Genomic DNA, 21,166 nt, shown 5'->3' on the forward strand with positions numbered 1-21,166 from the left:
CCAATCAAAGACACGGATCGGAGTTTCCCTCCCAGGGGTTAGAGACATACGCAGAGCTAGCGTGATACGGCGCGCTGCCCATGGTAGCGAGGTTGGCTGTGAGTATATAAATTCCTTGGTGAGCAGTGCCATAAAAAATGTGCAGAGATTTTAAAAAGGAACAATTTATACTCTACCATACCGGAGTGAAACTATCTTTATAAGTCTTCAGTGTTCCAATAAACCTTCTTGTCAAAATGCTTTAATTATGTTAATGAAAAAGGAATTGTTGACAAGGATGTTGCTAAAAATTGAATTACAATTGGTGTGTATAGAATTTTGTTTATGAACCACAAATATATTGACAAGTATAGATTTGTGACAGGTGTTACTGCAAAATCCCATCTTGCTCAAATCTTCAAATCGTTTTCATGTATTTTGTACCTATCTTTATTGTTATCTCAAATCTTGTTGGACGATGATGAGATTTTGTACAGGTTAGTTGTTTCCTGCTCAAACTTCATACCGCTAAAAGTGTTTGCTGTAAAAAATTCCGTGAAATTGTGTAATAACAAAACTTAACTGAAAGGTATAGTTCGTGGGTATTTACTCATCAAAACTAACCATTTGATTATTTATTTATTTATTTATGTATTTTATTTACCCAGGGTGAGCCAAATCAGTAAAACAATAACTGGTTTCCATTTGGACCCTGCGTATTTACATTGTTAAGAGCAAACAAATTACCATCCAACATGAAACATTTTATTTCACCAAATCAGGCCGTATCATAATTCTTGTAAAAAACTCACTGTCTCGCTCACTTCTTCATTTTAACCAAGCATCTGCCTCTCTTCAAAGCACACTATCACTGTACATAATACCTCACTAAATGTAGTCATGAAGCATCTTTTGCAGTTTGATAAAAAAGGAAGAAATACAAAAGCCAAACAAATTTATGCAAACAAAAGATGGATGAACAAACCTTTTATTTTTGTTCGTTAATGGCCTGACGTTATGACCCTAGCAAAGTCTATCTCAAAGGCTTTAACTGCTAAGAATGATCTGTCCTTTGAGAAAGACTCTACTAGGGTCGAAAAGTCAGGCCATTAACTATTTTTTTGCATTTATACCATAGGTCCTTTTGGTTGGAAAGCAGTTTGAAACAGCTTATTATATTTTCTTATTTATTATTTTATTTCATAAATCAATCATTCTGTCAAGATTTGAAGAAATGTGTTGTTGAGTTTTAGTTTTCCATTCTCTCCATCTCCCCATCTCTCACAGTGGACCCACCGTCTCGGCATTCGGCATAGACTTCTTCAAGGATCGCAAATCATCGGATTCGGGCAGTGAGGAAACGGCATGCCAGATGAGGATGAGACGCAAACGACGTCAGCTGACTCCGTCCTCAAGCTTTGACTTTGATCATGAAGGGAAGGAGGGGCCACTGTCCATGCCCTCTACCCCTGATGCACAGACTATAGATGCATCCATCGCTGCAATGATTGTAAGGGAATCGTCAAATAAGATTTTTTTCCTTTTAATTGTAGAATATTTATTTGGATTTGGCCCTTAGGTAGTTGTGTGATAAGCTCTGAACACTCAGTACTTCTATATGACTAGGCACTATATAAAATGTTTATGAATGAATGATTGATTGATTGATTGATTGATGATTGATTGATTGATTGATTGATTGATTGATTGATTGATTGATTGATTGATTGATTGACTCAGATACGAGTGTATAATGTTTGTTGCACTAGGGGGCAAGGGTCAAGCTGGAGTACTTTGCTTTAACTTTATACTAACTTTGTATACTTATATGCGCTTTTGATTGTGTTACCTTTCTACGTACTGATCAATTTTCATATTGTACTCTTTCCCAACTATAGTATGGAATAAACGTCTTAATGCTGCTATAAGCTTTTTGTGGTCCCATGTAGACGATAGCAAAACCAAGTACTGTCTGGTTTTGTTCTGCAAAGAAGAGGCCAACTTCAATTACATTTGGTTAAATCTGCATACTGGGTTACATAAGATTGCCATAAATGTGAAATTGTATCTTCAAAAGTGGCTTAGTGCACTTGCAGCTTTGTAAAGCATAACGTTCTTGACTTCTTATGTTTTCAGAATGGTTCTGCCAATCAGGCAAAAGGAATGGATCGGAGAGAGAGTACTGTCTTCCCAAGGTAAGATTTAAGACTTTGTTTTATTATTTTGTTGTTCGAGCAGCTTAAACATTAGGATGGTAATAATAATAATAACTTTGATTTATTATGCCCTTTTTAAACCATTAATGTAAAGATTTGGTGCCTTATAGAGCGCATTTCAGTTTTGGGAGAACTCTCGATGATCTTTACAAACAAAACACACATATTATCTACAAATTAACTTCCTCCCTCAATTAACCCTACTCATCAGGCCCTTAACATCTCTGAAACAATCTCAGCTCCTTAGGAGTATGCAGCACCAGCTGCCAAATTGGCTCAGAGGTTGCTAATCATTCTCAACAACAATATCCCTTCCCTCACGTGATAACTCTGCCACCAAGGCAAATTTTTATAAAGCTGTTAAAAACAAAAGGAGCTAAGCACATAAAAATTATGTTTATTAGAATAAGGTTACCAGCCAAACTACAACACCACATGTTCAATTTGTGACTGGTATCCTGCTTCATCTTTTTTTAGCAGACAGTTGTTAAGCAGTATTTTCTGAGTATTCATTTTTGGTTTTACACCGATGTGTGTTTAGTTCTGTGAAAAAAAATTCACAGGCATTATCACTCAGGCAGGATTCGAACCCATGACCTCTGCATCTAGAGCAGTGTCGTACCAACTTCTGCTTCAGCAGCTCTATGAAATGAGGCTCAAAACTTTTGTTTGATGACATAATGATATGCCACTATTGCACATTGAAATCAGGTCATATCTACATTGCACATGTACATGTAGATATAAATGGTCTATTTATTTTTAAAAATCTCTATTTTTTTTTTTTTAAATCTCTCTTTCTCTTTTGTGTTGCAGTTTGTTCCTGGCTCAGGAACTTGGCCTCCAGAACAAAGATGAGCCAGATGAGTTGGAATTCTGTGAACCCAACATGGGCAGGGTCAAACAGACCTTCCTGGTGAGTCAAGGTCAAATGTCAGGTTCCAAGAACTTTTTACTTTATGCCCCTAAACAAGACCACAGGGCGTGTAGCTCAAAATGTTCACTTGACCTGAATCAAAATATCTACACAGTTTACAATACAATAAACTTTTTTTAGTTGAACAAATACCGAGAGAAGATTTGTCTGTAGAATTCAAAAACCTTTATCAGATACAGAAGCAACATTTTAGTTTCTTTTTTTGTAATTAAAGGAACATGTTGCTTTGGTTTGGGCGAGTTGGTCTTTGAAAAGCGTTTGAAACCATTTGCTATAAAATGCATAGGGTTAGAAAGATGATTTAAAAGTAGAATACAATGATCCACACAAATTTGCTTTGAAATTGCGTGGTTTTCCTTTTACTTTGCGATCTTACACGGTCGGCCATTTATGGGAGTCAAACATTTGACTCCCAAAATATATGGCCGACCGTGTTAGTCGAAGAGGTAAAAGGAAAACCATGCAATTTCGAGTGATATTGTGTGGATCATTGTATTCTACTTTTTAAATATCTTTCTAGTCATACACATTTTATAACAAACGGTTACATACGCTTTTCAAAGACCAACTCGACCGATCCAAGGCAACGTGTTCCTTTAAAGATGATACACATTGACATGTTATTCTTATTCACTTGGGAAAAAAAACAAGACCGCTCGACTGCTGCAAGAGATATGTTCAAGGATACACCCTGTGAAAAATCTCTGCAATAGAGATGTTGGCCTAGTAAAGAGCTGGTGACAACCAACTTATTCCAAAACCACCACCTCTACCCAAACAAAATTCACAATGTGTTGTCAAGAAATTAACAGCCTACTTAATAATCTGTTCCCATGTGAATTCTAAAATAATCATACGCAAGGGTAACATTTTGCAGAGCTTTCATATTGAAATTTTTGTCTGTGTGTCTTTTTAACCATGCAGAGTTTCTTCGCCCGTAATTTCTACAACATCAAGTACTTGGCCCTCATCCTGGCCTTCATCATCAACCTCTGTCTTCTCTTCTTCCGGGTAAGCTAAATCCCCTTTCACACGAGAGCAATTTAGCAAGGGTCCCTTACTAAATTGTAGCATGGTTGTAAAATTTTACAAATTGTACCTGTGAAAGGACAGCAAATTTTGTACTGTTCAGAGTCCCTTGTAAAGTTTTGTTAAACATTGGTACATTTTGTCGGAGGTCTGGACCTACAGCAAAATCTTCCTCTAGCGGATGTTTGAAGGACGTGCACAAAATCATTGTGTGAAGGGAACCTAAGAATCAAGCAGTGCCCAATTTCATGGTTCTGCTTAGCGCGTAATGTTGCATTTACAGCCCTTAGAGCTTTACAGGGTTCTGTAAACTCAGAGTTCTGTGGTAAGCAGAGCAAGAAACATGGCAGTATCTAGAATTAGTGATGTAACATACATGTAACTTAAAACTTTATCATTGCTTGTCATTCACAATTGGCGTAGGTCTCGGCGCATTTAGTCGCATCCCCAATTCCCGTAGACGGCACCTCGTTTGCTGATCTCAACACCACATTACCTGATGATGGTGACCCAGCACCGGCCCCTGAGGAGGAACTCTTCACAGAGGAAGAGGAATTCATCATCTTACAAGACAGTGTGTTGTATCTTGAACCCCTCCTTAGTCTAATCTGCCTCATCCACACTCTGGTATCCGTCTCCATGATGATTGCTTACTGCGCTCTCAAGGTGAGTCTAGTCTTCAAATAAAATCGGACATTCATGAAAACCCCTGAGAGTTTTGCTATTCCTATTTTTGGGGAGAATGTCACAAAGGGGTGTTTAAAGGCAGTGGACACTATTGGTAATTGTCAAAGACTAGCCTTCACAGTTGGTGTATCTCAACATATGCACAAAATAACAAACCTGTGAAAATTTGAGCTCAATCGGTCATCGAAGTTGCGAGATAGTAATGAAAGAAAAATAACCCTTGTCACACGAAGTTGTGTGCGTTTAGATGGTTGATTTCGAGACCTCAAGTTCTAAATCTGAGGTCTCGAAATCAAATTTGTGGAAAATTACTTCTTTCGCGAAAACTATGGCACTTTAGAGGGAGCCGTTTCTCACAATGTTTTATACCATCAACCTCTCCCCATCACTCGTCACCAAGAAAGGTTTTATGCCAATAATTATTTTGAGTAATTACCAATAGTGTCCACTGCCTTTAAACTTCTGATAAAGACATAGCTGAAGTTATTTAAAACCAGCTGGCTACGCATGTGGGGCGCGCTAGCTCATGTATGCAAATTTAATTACGCGGAACGCAAAATATAACTATTAGTACCAGCACGTAATCTATTTGTACATGCGCGTAAAAACGGCCCAATGCGCACCAAACATAATTTTGTTTAAGTTATTGAAAATGTTCGAAATCCATGAAGTCACCCCAAAAAATAGATTGTCACAGATTGTCTATAATTTTAACTTTTGTATCAGCCCATTCAGACACGGTTACAGACTCTTGGCTTGTTTGTTTCTTTCTCTCAAGGTTCCCTTAGCCATCTTTAAGCGGGAGAAGGAGATTGCTCGTAAATTGGAGTTTGAAGGAATCTGGATTGAGGAGCAACCCACACGGGATGATATAAGAGGACAGTGGGATGCACTCGCTATCAGTACCAGGTACATTTTATCCACTAAGCCAAAGTATAGTAGTCTCTGCTGATTTCCTACCTTCCACCCAGGTAGTAGTTAATAAGCAGAACAGTTCTTTTCCTTTTCGGAACTGACAAGTCTCTCGAGCTCGAAAAACCACTCCGCGGTAGTAGAGAAGCCTCTCAAATCCGGAAAATCTATTCCGCAGTATATTCCGTTGAATATATAGCAAGACAAGTTTTCAAAAGAATGCAAGCTACCCAGCAAGTAGTTACACACATGGTGTCACCCTAACCCTTAACCAATTATACATTGATACCTCACCATGTTATGCCTCCAATCCCATTTGATTAACCTGTACACCCATGTATTAATAAGCAGTAAGTGAATGACTCGGTGATTTGCGAGTCCTGTTCGACAAAAATCTGCAGACTGCTTAAGTGGGATTCAAACTAATGACCCCTATATTCTAGGACAGATGTTTTCTAATAGACCACTGAGGATGCCAAGTTAAAAGAGGCTTGGTCTAATCCTGTTGGCAGCGGTGGAAAACAGTTACATTGATGTATAATAATGTAGTGGGTTCGGGTTCGAATCCTACCTGATTTGCTTGGTTTAGTTTTTCCTGCAAGCCTTGGAAATCACTGAGTAATGAGTGCCTATCACACATCTTGTTATGGTAAAACCAAAACAATATTTGTTACCTTTGATTTCATTATTGCGTCAGTTAATTTGTAAAATAGCAAAATTAAAATTATTTGCAACTGTTAACAGTTTTTTAATTGTTATTGTTCTTTTTTTTTGCTCACAGACTCTTTCCGAACAACTACTGGGACAAATTTGTGAAGAGAAAAGTAAGTGACACACAAAATCCTGAATCTCATCAATGTTTGTAAACTTAGTGTTATTTACAGTGATTATGCAGCTGTTGTACACAAAGTTAAAGTTTTTGCAAGGACCTATTGTTAACTAAGGGGTTGTTTAGTGGCATAAGTTGGAAGTGCAAATGACTCTAGGCATGTCATATATGTTATCATTTTTTGATATCGGGTCCACTCTGCACTGTGCTATGAAAATGGCTGCTGATAATGAGCAAATGAGCAATGGGTCAAGCCCAGTGCTGGTTCCAAATAGTCGACTAGTGTAGTCAAACTAATAGGACTAGACAGAGTTCAGGCTAGTGCAGTTGAGCTATAGCCAACAGTAGTTCTTGCGCTTACTTGGCCAAAGGTGACACTGAGATTGAGCTTTACATTCATCTTGCATATTGATGTTCTTTTGTAGGTAATGGAGAAATACACAGAGAGCATCGGAGAAGAAAAGTTAAATGAGATTCTGGGACTTGAAAGTGAGGACAATCTTGGATGCCCTAAAGCACACGGAGGACTGATAAGTGCCCTGTAAGTATTCAAAGGGTCAGTGATATGAACATGATATTGGGAAGGAGGGGAGAGGTGAGGGGGAATTAAAAGTAGAGTCCTCAGAGCTTCCACTTCTACACTGAGGGATTGGAGTGTCTTGTAAGTATTCAAAGGGTCAGTGATGTGAACATGATATTTAGAAGGAGGGAAGAGGTGAGGGGGAATTAAAAGTAGAGTCTTAAGAGCTTCCACTTCTACACTGAGGGATTGGAGTGTCTTGTAAGTATTCAAAGGGTCAGTGATATGAACATGATATTGGGAAGGAGGGGAGAGGTGAGGGGGAATTAAAAGTAGAGTCTTAAGAGCTTCCACTTCTACACTGAGGGATTGAATTGTCTTGTAAGTATTCAAAGGGTCAGTGATATGAACATGATATTTAGAAGGAGGGAAGAGGTGAGGGGAATTAAAAGTAGAGTCTTAAGAGCTTCCACTTCTACACTGAGGGATTGGAGTGTCTTGTAAGTATTCAAAGGGTCAGTGATATGAACATGATATTGGGAAGGAGGGGAGAGGTGAGGGGGAATTAAAAGTAGAGTCTTAAGAGCTTCCACTTCTACACTGAGGGATTGAAGTGTCTTGTAAGTATTCAAAGGGTCAGTGATATGAACATGATATTTAGAAGGAGGGAAGAGGTGAGGGGAATTAAAAGTAGAGTCTTAAGAGCTTCCACTTCTACACTGAGGGATTGGAGTGTCTTGTAAGTATTCAAAGGGTCAGTGATATGAACATGATATTTAGAAGGAGGGAAGAGGTGAGGGGAATTAAAAGTAGAGTCCTCAGAGCTTCCACTTCTACACTGAGGGATTGGAGTGTCTTGTAAGTATTCAAAGGGTCAGTGATATGAACATGATATTTAGAAGGAGGGAAGAGGTGAGGGGAATTAAAAGTAGAGTCTTAAGAGCTTCCACTTCTACACTGAGGGATTGGAGTGTCTTGTAAGTATTCAAAGGGTCAGTGATGTGAACATGATATTGGGAAGATGGGAGAGGTGAGGGGGGAATTAAAAGTAGAGTCTTAAGAGCTTCCACTTTTACACTGAGGGATTGGAGTGTCTTGTAAGTATTCAAAGGTTCAGTGATGTGAACATGATATTGGGAAGATGGGAGAGGTGAGGGGGGAATTAAAAGTAGAGTCTTAAGAGCTTCCACTTTTACACTGAGGGATTGGAGTGTCTTGTAAGTATTCAAAGGGTCAGTGATGTGAACATGATATTGGGAAGATGGGAGAGGTGAGGGGGGAATTAAAAGTAGAGTCTTAAGAGCTTCCACTTTTACACTGAGGGATTTGAGTGTCTTGTAAGTATTCAAAGGGTTGGTGATTAGAAGAGAGAGGTAAAGGGGTAGTTTAAAAGTAGAGATCTTAGATGTATTTAGCTACTCTGATGGACTGATACAAAGTGCAGTGTAGGTACTCCAAGGGTCAGTGATGTGTTCATATTGGAGATGAGGTAGGGAAAGGTGTGGAGGTTTACAAATAGACCTTTATCATGTTGCCTCCATCTTGGTCATGTTCCTTGTATCCAATAGCAGTAATGAATTAAAAAAATCCACTGCTAAGAAAGGAACCAGACTATTTTTTTCTTCCAGCCTCAGTTTAGAATGGTTCAAATTGGAGAAAAATCAAGATGGGGATTCATCAGTGTTTTGTGGTTTGTGAAGGGTCGGTGATGTAGGTTTACAAATAGAGTCCGTACTGAGTTACACTGGGGGATTCATCAGTGTTTTGTGGTATGTGAAGGGTCGATGGCGTATTTATTTTTGAGAGGAGATGGGATGGAGTCTTCAGATGTACAGCTCTACACTAAAGACTAATAAGAAAGAAACGAAGGATGAATCTTTAGAAACTTTTTGGTCATGTCACACCAAACAATATACAGGCCTTTTTTTCCAGGGAAAATTATTTTCACTTCAATTTTTGCCCAATGTTCTGTTGGGGTATTGGGTGTCTCATGTGCTGCCGAATCGCAGTGCATTTGGTGGTTGCCTCCAAAGTGCCAGTTGAGACTGCCTTGTGTGTCATGTTAGGGGAGAAATGAGGGTGAAACTCTAAAACACTTGGGCAAAGTCACACCTACTAGCAACTTAAAGGGGATTATTTCCAGGGAATTTCAAAGAAGAAACTCAGTTGCATTTCATTTTTTGCCCAATGTTATTTGGGGCAGTATTAAGTTGTATCTTGTGCTGTCAAAGTGCAGTGTAGTTGTTGGTTACCTCCAAGGTGCCACAGTCGAGACTTCCTTGTGTGGCATGGCAATTTAGTGTATAAAGCCTCTACTCAGTGTTTGTTCCTGTAAAACTGGATGGGATGCGGACTGTTTAAGCATGCGATAGTCTTGTATAAAACAAACATGGATGACCCATGGAGTTATTGCCTTTTCTTCTCTCTCAGGTTAAATGCTTTGGACTGGAAGTATCAGATCTGGAAGTGTGGAGTCATCTGCACTGATAGGGTGAGGAATGAATTAAGACAAAATAACCAAAGTGGGATACCAACTGAAACGCTGGATCATGGATCATGGAGCAATACATTTTGGCTATCAACTTAAGTTTAGAAACTATGGTTGCTGTGTCACCATTAAGTTATTGTTATTTTTATTATATGTTTCTGGAATTGCAACCAAGGATGCCCCATAAGTGAACTTAATCACTGTAGCCTGCAAGCCTGAGAAAACTTTAAATAAGAGTGCTTGCTGTTATGTGAATCCGAAAAATTGAAGTTAACCCATACTCTGTCATGAGTGCTCTGGGTTCTTTTACCAATCCTAGGACACACAGGACCAACAGCTTAATGTCCCATCTGAAGTACAAAGCAATTATGGTTATAGACACTGGACACTATTGGTAATTGTCAAAGACTAGTCTTCACAGTTGGTGTATCTCAACATATGCATAAAATAAAAAACAAGTGAAAATTTGAGCTCAATCGGTCGTTAAGGTTGAGAGATATTAATGAAAGAAACAACACCCTTGTCGCACCATGGTCATTAGAAGTTGTGTGCTTTCAGATGCTTGATTTCGAGACCTCAAATTCAAAATGTGAGGTTTTGAAATCAAATTCGTGGAAAATTACTTCTCTCTCGAAAACTACATCAATTCAAAGGGAGCTGTTTCTCACAATGTTTTATACTATCAACAGCTCCTCATTACTCATTACCAAGTAAGTTTTTATCCTAATAATAATTTTGAGTAATTACCATTAGTGTCCACTGCCTTTGAGTACCTTGCTCAAGGACACAAATGCCACAACTGGGACTCGAACCCACACTCAGAAACACCAGAGTTTTTTATTTCAGAAAATCAAAACTCGGAGAGAAAATGAAAATAGTGTTACAACAAACCCAACTAGTAGACAGTCACACGATGTTTTATCAGTTCTATGATAAGTTGTGTTGTTTCTAAAGAGAATGAATGGTTTGAAACCTGGAGGTCTCGATAAGTCCGCTCTTTTGGATCATCTTCAGCTTCTCAAATTTTATTTAAAGATGCCCTTGCAATGTATTTCAGAATAAATTAATTAATGTTGAGCTTAAGTGCTTAAGTGTTGATCACTGTTAATTTATCATCAGCTCTTTGTGTTTGGTTGCAGTCGTTCCTGTACATAGCCTGGTATTTGACCTTCTCAATGCTTGGTCATGTCAATCATTTCTTCTTTGCGGCTCATCTGCTAGATATGGCCATGGGCTTCAAGACATTACGTACGGTACTCCAATCTGTCACACACAATGGCAAACAGGTACGCTGACATTTTATGAACAACATTTTTATGGGAGATCACTTTACATCACAAACCCAATCGTCCGCTTTAAGGATGATCTAGGGCTACAATCGGTCAATCAGTTTATTTCCACAGTATCAAAATCACAATCAAAATCAAATCAAAGGCATTGTAAGTTGGAAATTAAGAAATAAATAGTTGTTTGATGAGATTAGTTAAATGAATATTAAGCATGGACATTCATGAAACTGTGTGGGACCCATAAAGAAGCAAAGCTAGTAAGGTTATGGTTCCCTGATCAAGCTTGTGCATTGAGCCGATTGACCAAATCAACTGCACCCCACCAGACGCACATTGCCACCTACAACAGGGTTATCCCCTTAAAGTCTGTAAGTATGTAGGCATGGGTATCATCCACTAGGAGCCTGGCTGGTAGAGCAGAATGACTACCTTCCTAACTTTTTAACAAAGCAATTATGGTTAATAAGTGCCTTGCTCAAGGACACAAGTGTCATGACTAAGATTCAAACCCACACTCTGCTGCTGACAACAACAGAGCATGGGTCTGCAGAGTGAGTTCTTAATTGGTCTCAATGGTTCGACTAGCTTGCTCTAGTCATCCTCAGGAGACTGTCTACAATCTCTAACAAATAAAGGTTATCCCGTTTTAGCTCAATCACTATTTACACTCTTTGCTCTTTTGTCATTTTCTAGTTGATGTTGACTGTGCTGATGACGTGTGTGATCATCTATCTGTACACCGTGCTGGCCTTCAATTTCTTCCGCAAGTTTTATATGAAGGATGAGGATGGTCAGATTGAGCATAAGTGCCACAACATGATGACTGTAAGTCCTTAAACCTTCCAATCTATCAGATGTTTTTGATTGTCAACAATGTATATATGAAAAAAACAAATTCTTTAAGGGCTGTACGCTGTTTGTGGTTTTATGGGTTGAGGCGGGGAAATATGCAAAATATTGCATAGACACCTTCTGTGTGAGCATTTCAATGTCATCTTTGTGAATGGCCCATCCATTACCTCTGGCATATAATTCAAAGTAGTTTGGTCTGATTGTATTATTCTTTTGCTTAATTGTAATAACTTTGTACATGATCAATTGATTCTTAAAAAAAAAAAGGTTTTGTTAGTATGATTGTCGACTCTACAAGATCTCTTCACATTTTGTTTGTGTTTTATTTTCTACAGTGTTTCATCTTCCACTTGCACTCTGGTCTAAGAGCAGGAGGGGGTATTGGTAAGCACATTTTGTTCTTTAGTACTAACATGGCTATGATACGAATATTTATTGTCCAGCAAACATTTTTAGAAACAAGTCATGCGGTCTTGGGATATGTTACAAGCCAAAGTCGAGAATCAAACCAAAGCCCTTCTTAATTGTGGAGCAATGTACAAAGCTTCTAACAATCTACTGATAAATCTCTGAGTGTCTGCGAGGATAGAGGTTGATGTTGTGTAGGAAAAAGGCACTAGAGCCAACACTTCACCTGGGGCTGTAGAAAGATTACAGGAATGTTAATGGCTCAATAACCAGGGCACTAATGTGAAGCGCATTTGCTTCATTTTTGTAAAACAAGTTTTCATTATTATTATTATTTCATCCCAACTTTGATGAGAGCCTCCATGTTGTTTCCTTCTCCTACAGCTGATGAGATTGAGCCGCCAGACGGTGACGATAATGAGCTCTACCGCATCATCTTTGATATCACCTTCTTCTTCTTCGTCATCATCATCCTACTCGCCATCATCCAAGGTGAGTGTTGTTTTTTTCTTTCTGTCTTTCTTTCTTTATTTAGATGATCTTAACAGCCAATCGCTCTCATACAATTAGCTTTTTAACGTCCATGATTGTTTATAGCATAAAGTTTTGGGGTCAGACCTACATGTAAGTAACATGGGTCTGACCCATATGAGTCAGGACAATGACGTCACGGGCTGGGGTCAGACTTGAGTTGACCCTAATCGAATACACTCTTTAACCCTTTAGAAGTAATTAATGATCATGTACATTTATAATGATTCCACCAGGAGATGCTGGGGTTGATTTCACAAAGATAGTTTTAAATGATAGTTTTAAATTAGGACTAGTCCTAGCTAGGAGTTAATGAAAACTTAAGGCTAGTGGTAAGTTGGACTAAGTTTTGGAATTGTTTTGAGTTAGCCTTTGTTACTCGAGCTAAGACTAGTCTGCACTTTTTATGCAATCCATCAGTGAATGCTTTTCATTACCCCATGATTGTAAATGGAATCTTTTAGAACTGGACTATAAGCAAGCAGGCAAGAATTTCTCTTGGCTGAGCGGTTAAGAGCACGTTTTCAAACTCTGGTGTTCCTGATCAGCAGAGGTGTGGGTTGGATTCCCAAGCTGTGACACTGGTGTCCTTAAGCAAGACACTTAACCATTGCTTCGTCCTCCAGATGGGATTTAAAGCCGTTGGTCCCATGTGTTGTGTTACGCATGAAGAACTAAGTGCACTTATCGAAAAGAGAAGAGGTTCGCCCTGGTGTTCTTGGCTGTGGCTGCTGTATGCGCCGTAGCACCTTGTAAACCATGTAAGGTGCTACATAATTGTGTCTCAGAGTTCATCACTGCAATAACCTGTCCTTCTGTGCCTTGAGTACATTGTTTGGTAGATACGTGCGCTTTATAAGACGCATCTGTGTTCATTCTTATAGGTTTAATCATTGATGCGTTTGGAGAATTGAGAGATCAACTGGAGCAAGTCAAGGAAGACATGGAGGTAAGTTGGCTACAATCGCGACCAAATTGCTTGGCCCATGTCAAACCAAACCTACCCTCTCCCACTCCCCTCCCGCTCAATGTTGTTAACCCCAGCTGGAGCGGAGACCATGGACAATGAGAGCCAACATTGAATGAGGGGCCCAACCAGATATGGCCAGGGTTGTAGATTGAGGAAGCACTTACTAGGAACTGACAAAAGAACAGTCTCTAGAGTTTTGAATAAAACTGGTATAATGTTGAATGATGCAAAACAATTGCATGAAACAAAAGTTACTTTAGGAATCGCCTGTTGTATTGTTAATTATTTATTTGAAAAGTACATGTAGCTTAAGCTTTTGCAAACTGCTTATCATCTAAAAGGACCTATGGTATAAATGCAAAGTAGATAGTTAGTGGGTCTTATGTTTTGACCCTAGCAGAGTCTTTCTGGAAGGCTAAAAAGGAAGTATCAGCTAGGGTCAAAGGTCAGGGCAATAACTTTCTTTTTTTTTAAAGTATTTATTTGATAGACCCGTGCCTTGGCCGCCATTGCTGAGGTCAAACAATAGAAGCGTGTATGCGCCACTCCCAACTCTCTCCCTCGGCCAATTATAGCTCTTCATTGACCTCAGTGAGGGTAATAAGGGTTTTGTGACAGCATATGGAAGGGTATTGTGAGAGACCAAAACCTTTAAACTTGTGAATGACTTATATTAAAAACAACAAAAAAATCAGTACATACAATACACTGAAGAAATCTACTCTGAACAAACATTTTGGGCCTAAACCACTGCAGAAGGCGAACTATTTGTAGTTCAAAAGTAATCTGATTTTGGGTTGAACAAAGACAAATTGACTTGAGCGGGATTTGATCAAACAACCTCCGGATTGAAAACGTACCTGGTCAGTTTCCCATGGGTCGTTAATTGTTTTGTATTAAAAAATAATCTTTAAACATTTATGCAACTGACTATATGCTGATTGTTTTTTGATTCATTCTGTTTTGTTTATAGACAAAATGCTTCATCTGTGGTATCGGAAGCGAATACTTTGACAAAATGCCCCATGGCTTTGACTTGCATACATCCAAGGAGCACGACCTGTCTAACTACATGTAAGTGTTTCTGTTCCTTTCATGATAATAATTTGGGGGGCTAATCGTACTTACTCGCAGCTAAGAGCTGAATTGGGAAGGATGCTGTTCGGGAAGCAGGCATGCAAGGGCGCCTTTGGCTGCCAGCCATATCAACCCATTTATGAGTTGGAGTACACGGAGTACAGCCAAGATCGAAAGTGGTTGATTTTTCGCGAGGGAGGAAAAACGGATGGTCTCGAGGCACAGCAGAGAACCAACGTACATCTCAACTCACATATGGCCCCGGCCGGGAATAGAACCGGGGTCACCTTGGTGAGAGGTCAGCGCTTTGCGCACAAGCCAACCATGCCACCCATGATGTGCTTGCGTGCCTGAAGCGCAAGCCTTTCACTACCAAAGTGTGTTGAGTTGTGCATTGGTTTTCTCCTATCCAAAATGTTTTTCAATTTCGGTTTTCAATCTCTGGCTGTGCTCTAGGATTGGTAGAGGTAGCTGGCTGCAAAAAGGCATCCTTGGATACCAGCAGTTCAAACACGTTGTTGCTGCGTCCTGCACAATTTAGTTTCTCCAGCTGTGAGCAAGAATGATTAGCCTTCAGAACGAATGTTGTTATTATTTGCGGCTCAATTTCAAAATTTACTCTCAGATGTGCATCTCTTCAGATTCATTATTAAATTTGTTCTGATGTATTTTTGTTCCTGTAGGTTCTTCCTTATGTATCTCATCAACAAACCAGAAACTGAACATACAGGGCAGGTATGTATCACACTGAGTCACTGCTTTTGATTTTTTTTATTTTATCAAAGGCAAACTGCTGCAAATATGAGAAAATTTCATAGAGCTGCTTAACAGTAGGCAAGTTTTCCTACTAGCTATAGTAAGTAAAATTTGGCTTAAAGTGTGAGCGTATTCCACAGGTAAGCAAGAAAATTAGGCAGCCTGCTTGCTCTTTCACCTGAAGACGAGCAGATACTGTTCAAAACGTCAAGACAAACCAACTCTTTTCACAGCCAACACTTCCTCAAAAGAGATTTACACATGGTTGAACCCGCAAGTTTACTATTTATTTATAGTTTCTTACTGTTCCACAGTCACAAAATGACTCTGTCTCGTAGACAATTTTCAATTTTGTTTACAATTTGATTTAAGCCAATGATGAAACAATCATTTCAAAATTTGACCCCAAACATGAATCTATGTGTTTCATCTACAGGAGTCGTACGTCTGGCAGCTGTATCAACGTCGATGCTGGGATTTCTTCCCCGTTGGTGACTGTTTCCGCAAGCAGTATGAGGAAGAATAATCTGACTTCATGCATCCTCACACTCTTCTGTTGCTGCTGGTGATATCATAGTCAGTACTAACGTCTTGATCGGAATAAGTTTTATGTTCTCAAAGACTAAATAGAGAGACACTTTGAGAGTGGGTGGAAGGCATCTGTTATCAGCAGAAACGTTTAGTGCAGCGGAGCAAGAAAAAAATCGGCAGGTCACAGAGATTTTTGATTGAGCGGGGAATGGGTTACCAGCCAGTGACAGCTGGTTTCCTTCTTTTGTTCAGCAGTTCTGCATGGTGGTCTGAGAGGGCTGAAGATGGAGGGTGTGAGGTGACCTTAACGTCTGCCTGTATGTTCAGAAGCACAACCTCTCTACCAAGCAGTGAATTTAAGAAGTAGTACACCAAGCAAGTCTCGACAGGCATATTCTGACATCTTGAAACCATTGGGGAATCTTCTAGTCAGACTTAACACAAGAAGGAAATAGAAATTATCCACTTTTGGTGGGTCCCAATGTTTGAATATGTTTTACGACTTGCAATTAAAAGGGGTGGGTTTTCGCATTTATAACCAATAACTGTTTGGGTTGAATTGGCCAGTTAATGACTGACCAAAATACCGAAACAGTTGGTGGTTACAGCGGCGAAAACGCACACAAGGACAGCAGAAGGCATCACATTTATTCAAATGTACCAAGCCTTAGGATGGTCTAGTGGAGTCAGTGGAGATGATTGCTTATTTTATACCAAATCAGTTATGCGGATTTCCTGCATTCTTATCTGGTATTATAAGCATGTCCCTGTGTGTATTAATTATCAGTTTAATGACAAACCCGTATTGCTGTGTGATCAATAACCGATGTGTATGTTGGAGTTCAGTGTGTGTGAATTAACACCCAACAGGAACCACGGTTCTGTAAAAAATTTCCCCTTTGTCGGGTGCTGTGCCAACTTATTAAAGGTCATGGAATGCTGACCTTAAGATTGTGACCCTTGACCTTTTGCATATTACATGTCATGTTGGGTCTGTACGAAAATGCAAAGCATTTTACAGTACATCACATACGAGGGAATCACTCTTTGTGAAGTTACGGAATGAAGTTATTTTTTATTTGAAAAAAGTTATACAAATATATTTTGCCTGATTTCAGAATATTATTGAGTATATTATTTGAGAAATTTATGACAGAAAAATATATATCACATAAATAAAAATTCAAGGCTGAATTGTCGTGTCATGGAATTTCAGCAGATTTATGCTAGATTTAATCACAGCTGCAATATTGTGATGAGTTAGAAATTGTATTAAAAAAAAGCTTTAAAAAAAACGATGACTGATTTTGATCGTTCAAAGGACACAACTCATCAAAAATCTGTCTCGGGGAAAAAACATCAACTCATCGATTCTTCAGCAATGAAATTTAACAAACGAATTTTTGTTTAGTGCATCTCAAGATAAAGTGTGATTTATGTTAAATGTTTTTAGAGGAACCTGTATTCAGTAGATTGATTTATTACCAAAACAAACTCTTTTTGAAAAAAGGGATGGAATGTTTGACTTTATGTTGTTTTCTTTACTATAAACCAAAGTTTATTATTGATATTGGGGCTGTTGTTCAGTAAATTGTGTTGCAATATGAATTATATTTGTTTTTGTTATATATCAGTGTATTCAGTTTGTCCTTGTATTGTATAAAAGAAGAAAACAACAAAACAATTGTTTATACCAAATCATTAATAAATTAAGATTTAATGTGCATTTAAGAGAAGAATTTACAGAGAATTGTGAAAGATAAACAATGACTTATTAACTTGAAATTTAATGAAAATAAGTTTGTCTGAAAAAAAAATTGAACTAAAAAATAGTGATCAAGTGTAATCTTCTTCACATGAAATTACATAAAGAATTTAGATAGTGTGTGGGTGTGTCGAGTAAAACCTTAAACAGGTGGATTTTTTGTTGTTTAGAAAATCACTTAAGCATCATCCTTCTGATCAAAAAACCCAAAAGGGAGGTTTGGTGTTCGATGCAGGGAGATTGCATGACTTTGGGGCATGAGGACTATCCTGTTTTTAGAGTTGTAGTGACTTGTGTCGTGCCCCAACAATAGACCTACCCGGATCTGTCCCTATGCCCCACCACATCTCATAAACCTTCCCAGTTAAAATGATTGGAAAACAACAGGAGGCTGAAAACAAAGGGTACGACTACTAAACATTCTACCATTGTTGGTTCAGTTGGAGTCAACTATGATGTAGATGTTTTTTCCTAATAATGCTAAAAGAAATTGCTTCCGTGGAAAAAAAAAAATTGAAATTGGTTGTGTTGAGAATTTTTGGTGTGATGATTGTTAGATTTAAAATTTACAGGAGTGGTGACTGTGACTTCAGTTGAAAACTTCTTGATTTAGGCTCAAAGAACCAATATCTGCTGACAGGTTTAGTGCCAAAGTGTTAAGCGCCGTTCATACTTTACGTGGAAGTGAATTCAAAGCAAACAACCAAGCAATTGCGTAGGCCCTGTTTTCCAATTGTGACGCGAGGAAATTCGCTTCGCTTGCACAATTCACATGAAGTATGAACTGGTAAATGAATAGATGGGAATGCCTATGAAACCTCCAAACTGTGATGGATCGGTCAACAACCAAAACAATCTGCAGGAGAATTGGGCAGGAAGGTTGAATTATTTGAGTTAGTTATTTTTCAGTGTGAAGATGTGATTTAAGTGTGGTGTGGCGTGGGAAGCCAATGTGATGTGTACAACAGAATATAAAGTACTCTATTTTCACTCAATATTTTATATATCTGTATATATATATACATTGTTGTTTTTTTTTCTTCTTGGCTTTGTTCCTATACAATTCACTTAGACAAAGCAGTTTGGATTCATGCTGGATTTTAATGTTGATATGACTTTGAATTTATTATGAAGGTTTGTTTTTGTGGGTATAATAAAAAATAAAATCAAACAATATTTGAGGTTCTGTATGCTGATGTGTGTGGCACCACCAATGGAGTCTGTCTTCAATGAAAATCATGTGCCTTGATATTTACACCTTCTTTTTTTTAACAAAAAAATGCTACGTTTGTATAATAAAGACAGTTAAAATAAGAAAGTTGGATACCCTTTTCTTGGCAATGCTTAATCATGTAAATCTCCACATTGATAAACTAACATAAACTTTCTTAAAGACATTTGAAAATAAAAAAACATTAGAAAAACGTACATACTTATACATAGCTTAGGTACTACTAACTTGTTTGAGCAAGAAATTTCTTTTCAAGAGTTTGGTTTCTGATTATAGGTTACCATAGTTATATAGTCTTCTTTTCCCACGAAATCAGTGGAGAGAAACAAAACGTGAACAATATTTTTAAGAGTTTGCTGATTTGACCTTTACTTGGGAGAGAACTTTGTCATAGTTTGAATAACGGCACTCTCACGTTTTCTTGTAGCTGTTGTTTGATAGTGTGTTTGAAATTACCCAAGTATGCGTGCATTATGTAAATATATCTTTTCTGAGAGGTTTTAAGCTGAACCCAGCACAGCTTTTTAATCTCAACTTGTTTTCCTAAATCGTTGCTGAGCATTCACGGATTAGATTTTGCATCCGTAAAGTGAACATCATGGAACTGCAGAGATACAAAACAGCAATTCTATGGAAATTAACTGAACTGTCTCTTATCATTCACTAATTATGCATGATAAATTGTTATTGACTTTTACTTCTTATCAACTCCCTATCTGTCTCCTATCTCAACAGCCGAGTCTGGTTTTTAAAGACACTGAACACTATTGGTAATTGTCAAAGACCAGTCTTCTCACTTGGTGTATCTCAACAAATGCATAAAATAACAAACCTGTGAGAATTTGAGCTCAATTGGTCGTCGGAGTTGCGAGATAACTTTTAAAGAAAAAAATACCCTTGTCGCACGAATGCATAACTTTTGTTCTTGTGAGTTTGTTATTAAGTTGTTCATATGCTGACGATTTATCGAATAATGATGTTTACTGTCATTAGATTTGCTTGAGTTGCGGACATGTATTGTTAATCACACTTTTCTTGCACTTTCCAAGAATGTTTGGTTTATTATCACGCAAATGTTTTTATTTTCACTGCAGCAAAAAAGAAATTGTTGTTTATAAATATTTATCATTTATTAAAACTACAAAAAGGTTTTGTATAATGAAGATGACCCTAACTTACTTGATTGTTACTTGTGTGTAGCTGTTTAGTGGGGCAGATAGGGGAAACATTTGAAGGAATTGTGTCTTTGAAGATCAAGTGTGGAATTTGGGTCTCAGTCAAAAGAAGTCACAGGGAAGATGGCTGTCACAGATTAGACCTTTGAAAGGATACGTAGAATAACAAGCAATTTTCATATTTTTCAAAGTGGTTGCCATTGCTTGGTAGGGCTTCAGACAAGAGAATGGAGCCTGAAGCCGAACCCAAAGCCGAATAAGTGGATTCGAAAAGGGGCTATTTTGTTTCCAAGGACAAATCTGCAATGTCCCTATACACAAATATCTTTCCCCTGAAATACTCAGTGTGTGACAAATTCCATGCCTTTACCATCAAAGGCAAAATCCCATCACCTACATGCCCTACTAGTAACAATCCAATGATTACTGATCAACTTTCTTGTGTAAAATATGAATACGATCTTTGTGAATTTAGAGAGTTTATTTAAAATAATTTTATTAGAAAACTTAACTTGATTGGGGAGGGGGGGGGGGCTTGTTTCTTGCATGCTTTCTTCTAAGTGGGGTTTAATTGTCTGAACTTCAGCCAACAATTTTTGTGACATATTTCTGTGAATTGATCGACAAACTTTGTTTAACTGTTTCTACAAGTGTATGTTCGTTTTCATCATGTGTGCAATTTGAAGTGCAACATCAAATTACATTGCAGTTTGGACTTCAGAGTTTTTGAAATAAATGTTTTAGAACAAGCACATTGTAATAAAGCTAGTTTGTCATGCATTATTTTGTAAATTCTTACCCCTGAAATCACAGCTGCAAAGTGTTTTATCAAAACACTGGAGAGTCTTAGCCTTGGGTTTCATCATCACAAAAATTATTTGAAGGGAGTTATGAAGTTTATATCCACAATAATTATAACTGGTGGAAATACTATCCTAATTTGGGGTTGGGAACAATGCAAAAATGTATTTGTCAATATCTTTG

At 38.1% G+C, this 21,166-nt stretch overlaps 1 protein-coding gene across 1 annotated transcript in view; it reads left to right on the top strand.

The window, feature by feature from the left end:
* The window catches only part of LOC117289038 (ryanodine receptor 2-like), a gene marked incomplete in the record, with an annotated part of 186,131 nt that extends 166,305 nt beyond the window's left edge, over nt 1-19,826 (top strand). Inside the window, 17 exon segments of the mRNA XM_033769959.1 lie at nt 1,267-1,489; nt 2,116-2,174; nt 3,012-3,111; nt 4,057-4,143; nt 4,585-4,827; nt 5,627-5,757; nt 6,542-6,584; nt 7,015-7,130; nt 9,540-9,600; nt 10,737-10,883; nt 11,580-11,711; nt 12,074-12,122; nt 12,531-12,638; nt 13,562-13,626; nt 14,621-14,721; nt 15,408-15,459; nt 15,917-19,826. Coding sequence (XP_033625850.1) covers nt 1,267-1,489; nt 2,116-2,174; nt 3,012-3,111; nt 4,057-4,143; nt 4,585-4,827; nt 5,627-5,757; nt 6,542-6,584; nt 7,015-7,130; nt 9,540-9,600; nt 10,737-10,883; nt 11,580-11,711; nt 12,074-12,122; nt 12,531-12,638; nt 13,562-13,626; nt 14,621-14,721; nt 15,408-15,459; nt 15,917-16,006 — 1,807 coding nt within the window.
* Nucleotides 19,827-21,166: the final 1,340 nt, after the last annotated feature.

This window comes from Asterias rubens, chromosome 1, assembly GCF_902459465.1.
Source record: "Asterias rubens chromosome 1, eAstRub1.3, whole genome shotgun sequence".
Taxonomy (NCBI): Eukaryota; Metazoa; Echinodermata; class Asteroidea; order Forcipulatida; family Asteriidae; genus Asterias; species Asterias rubens.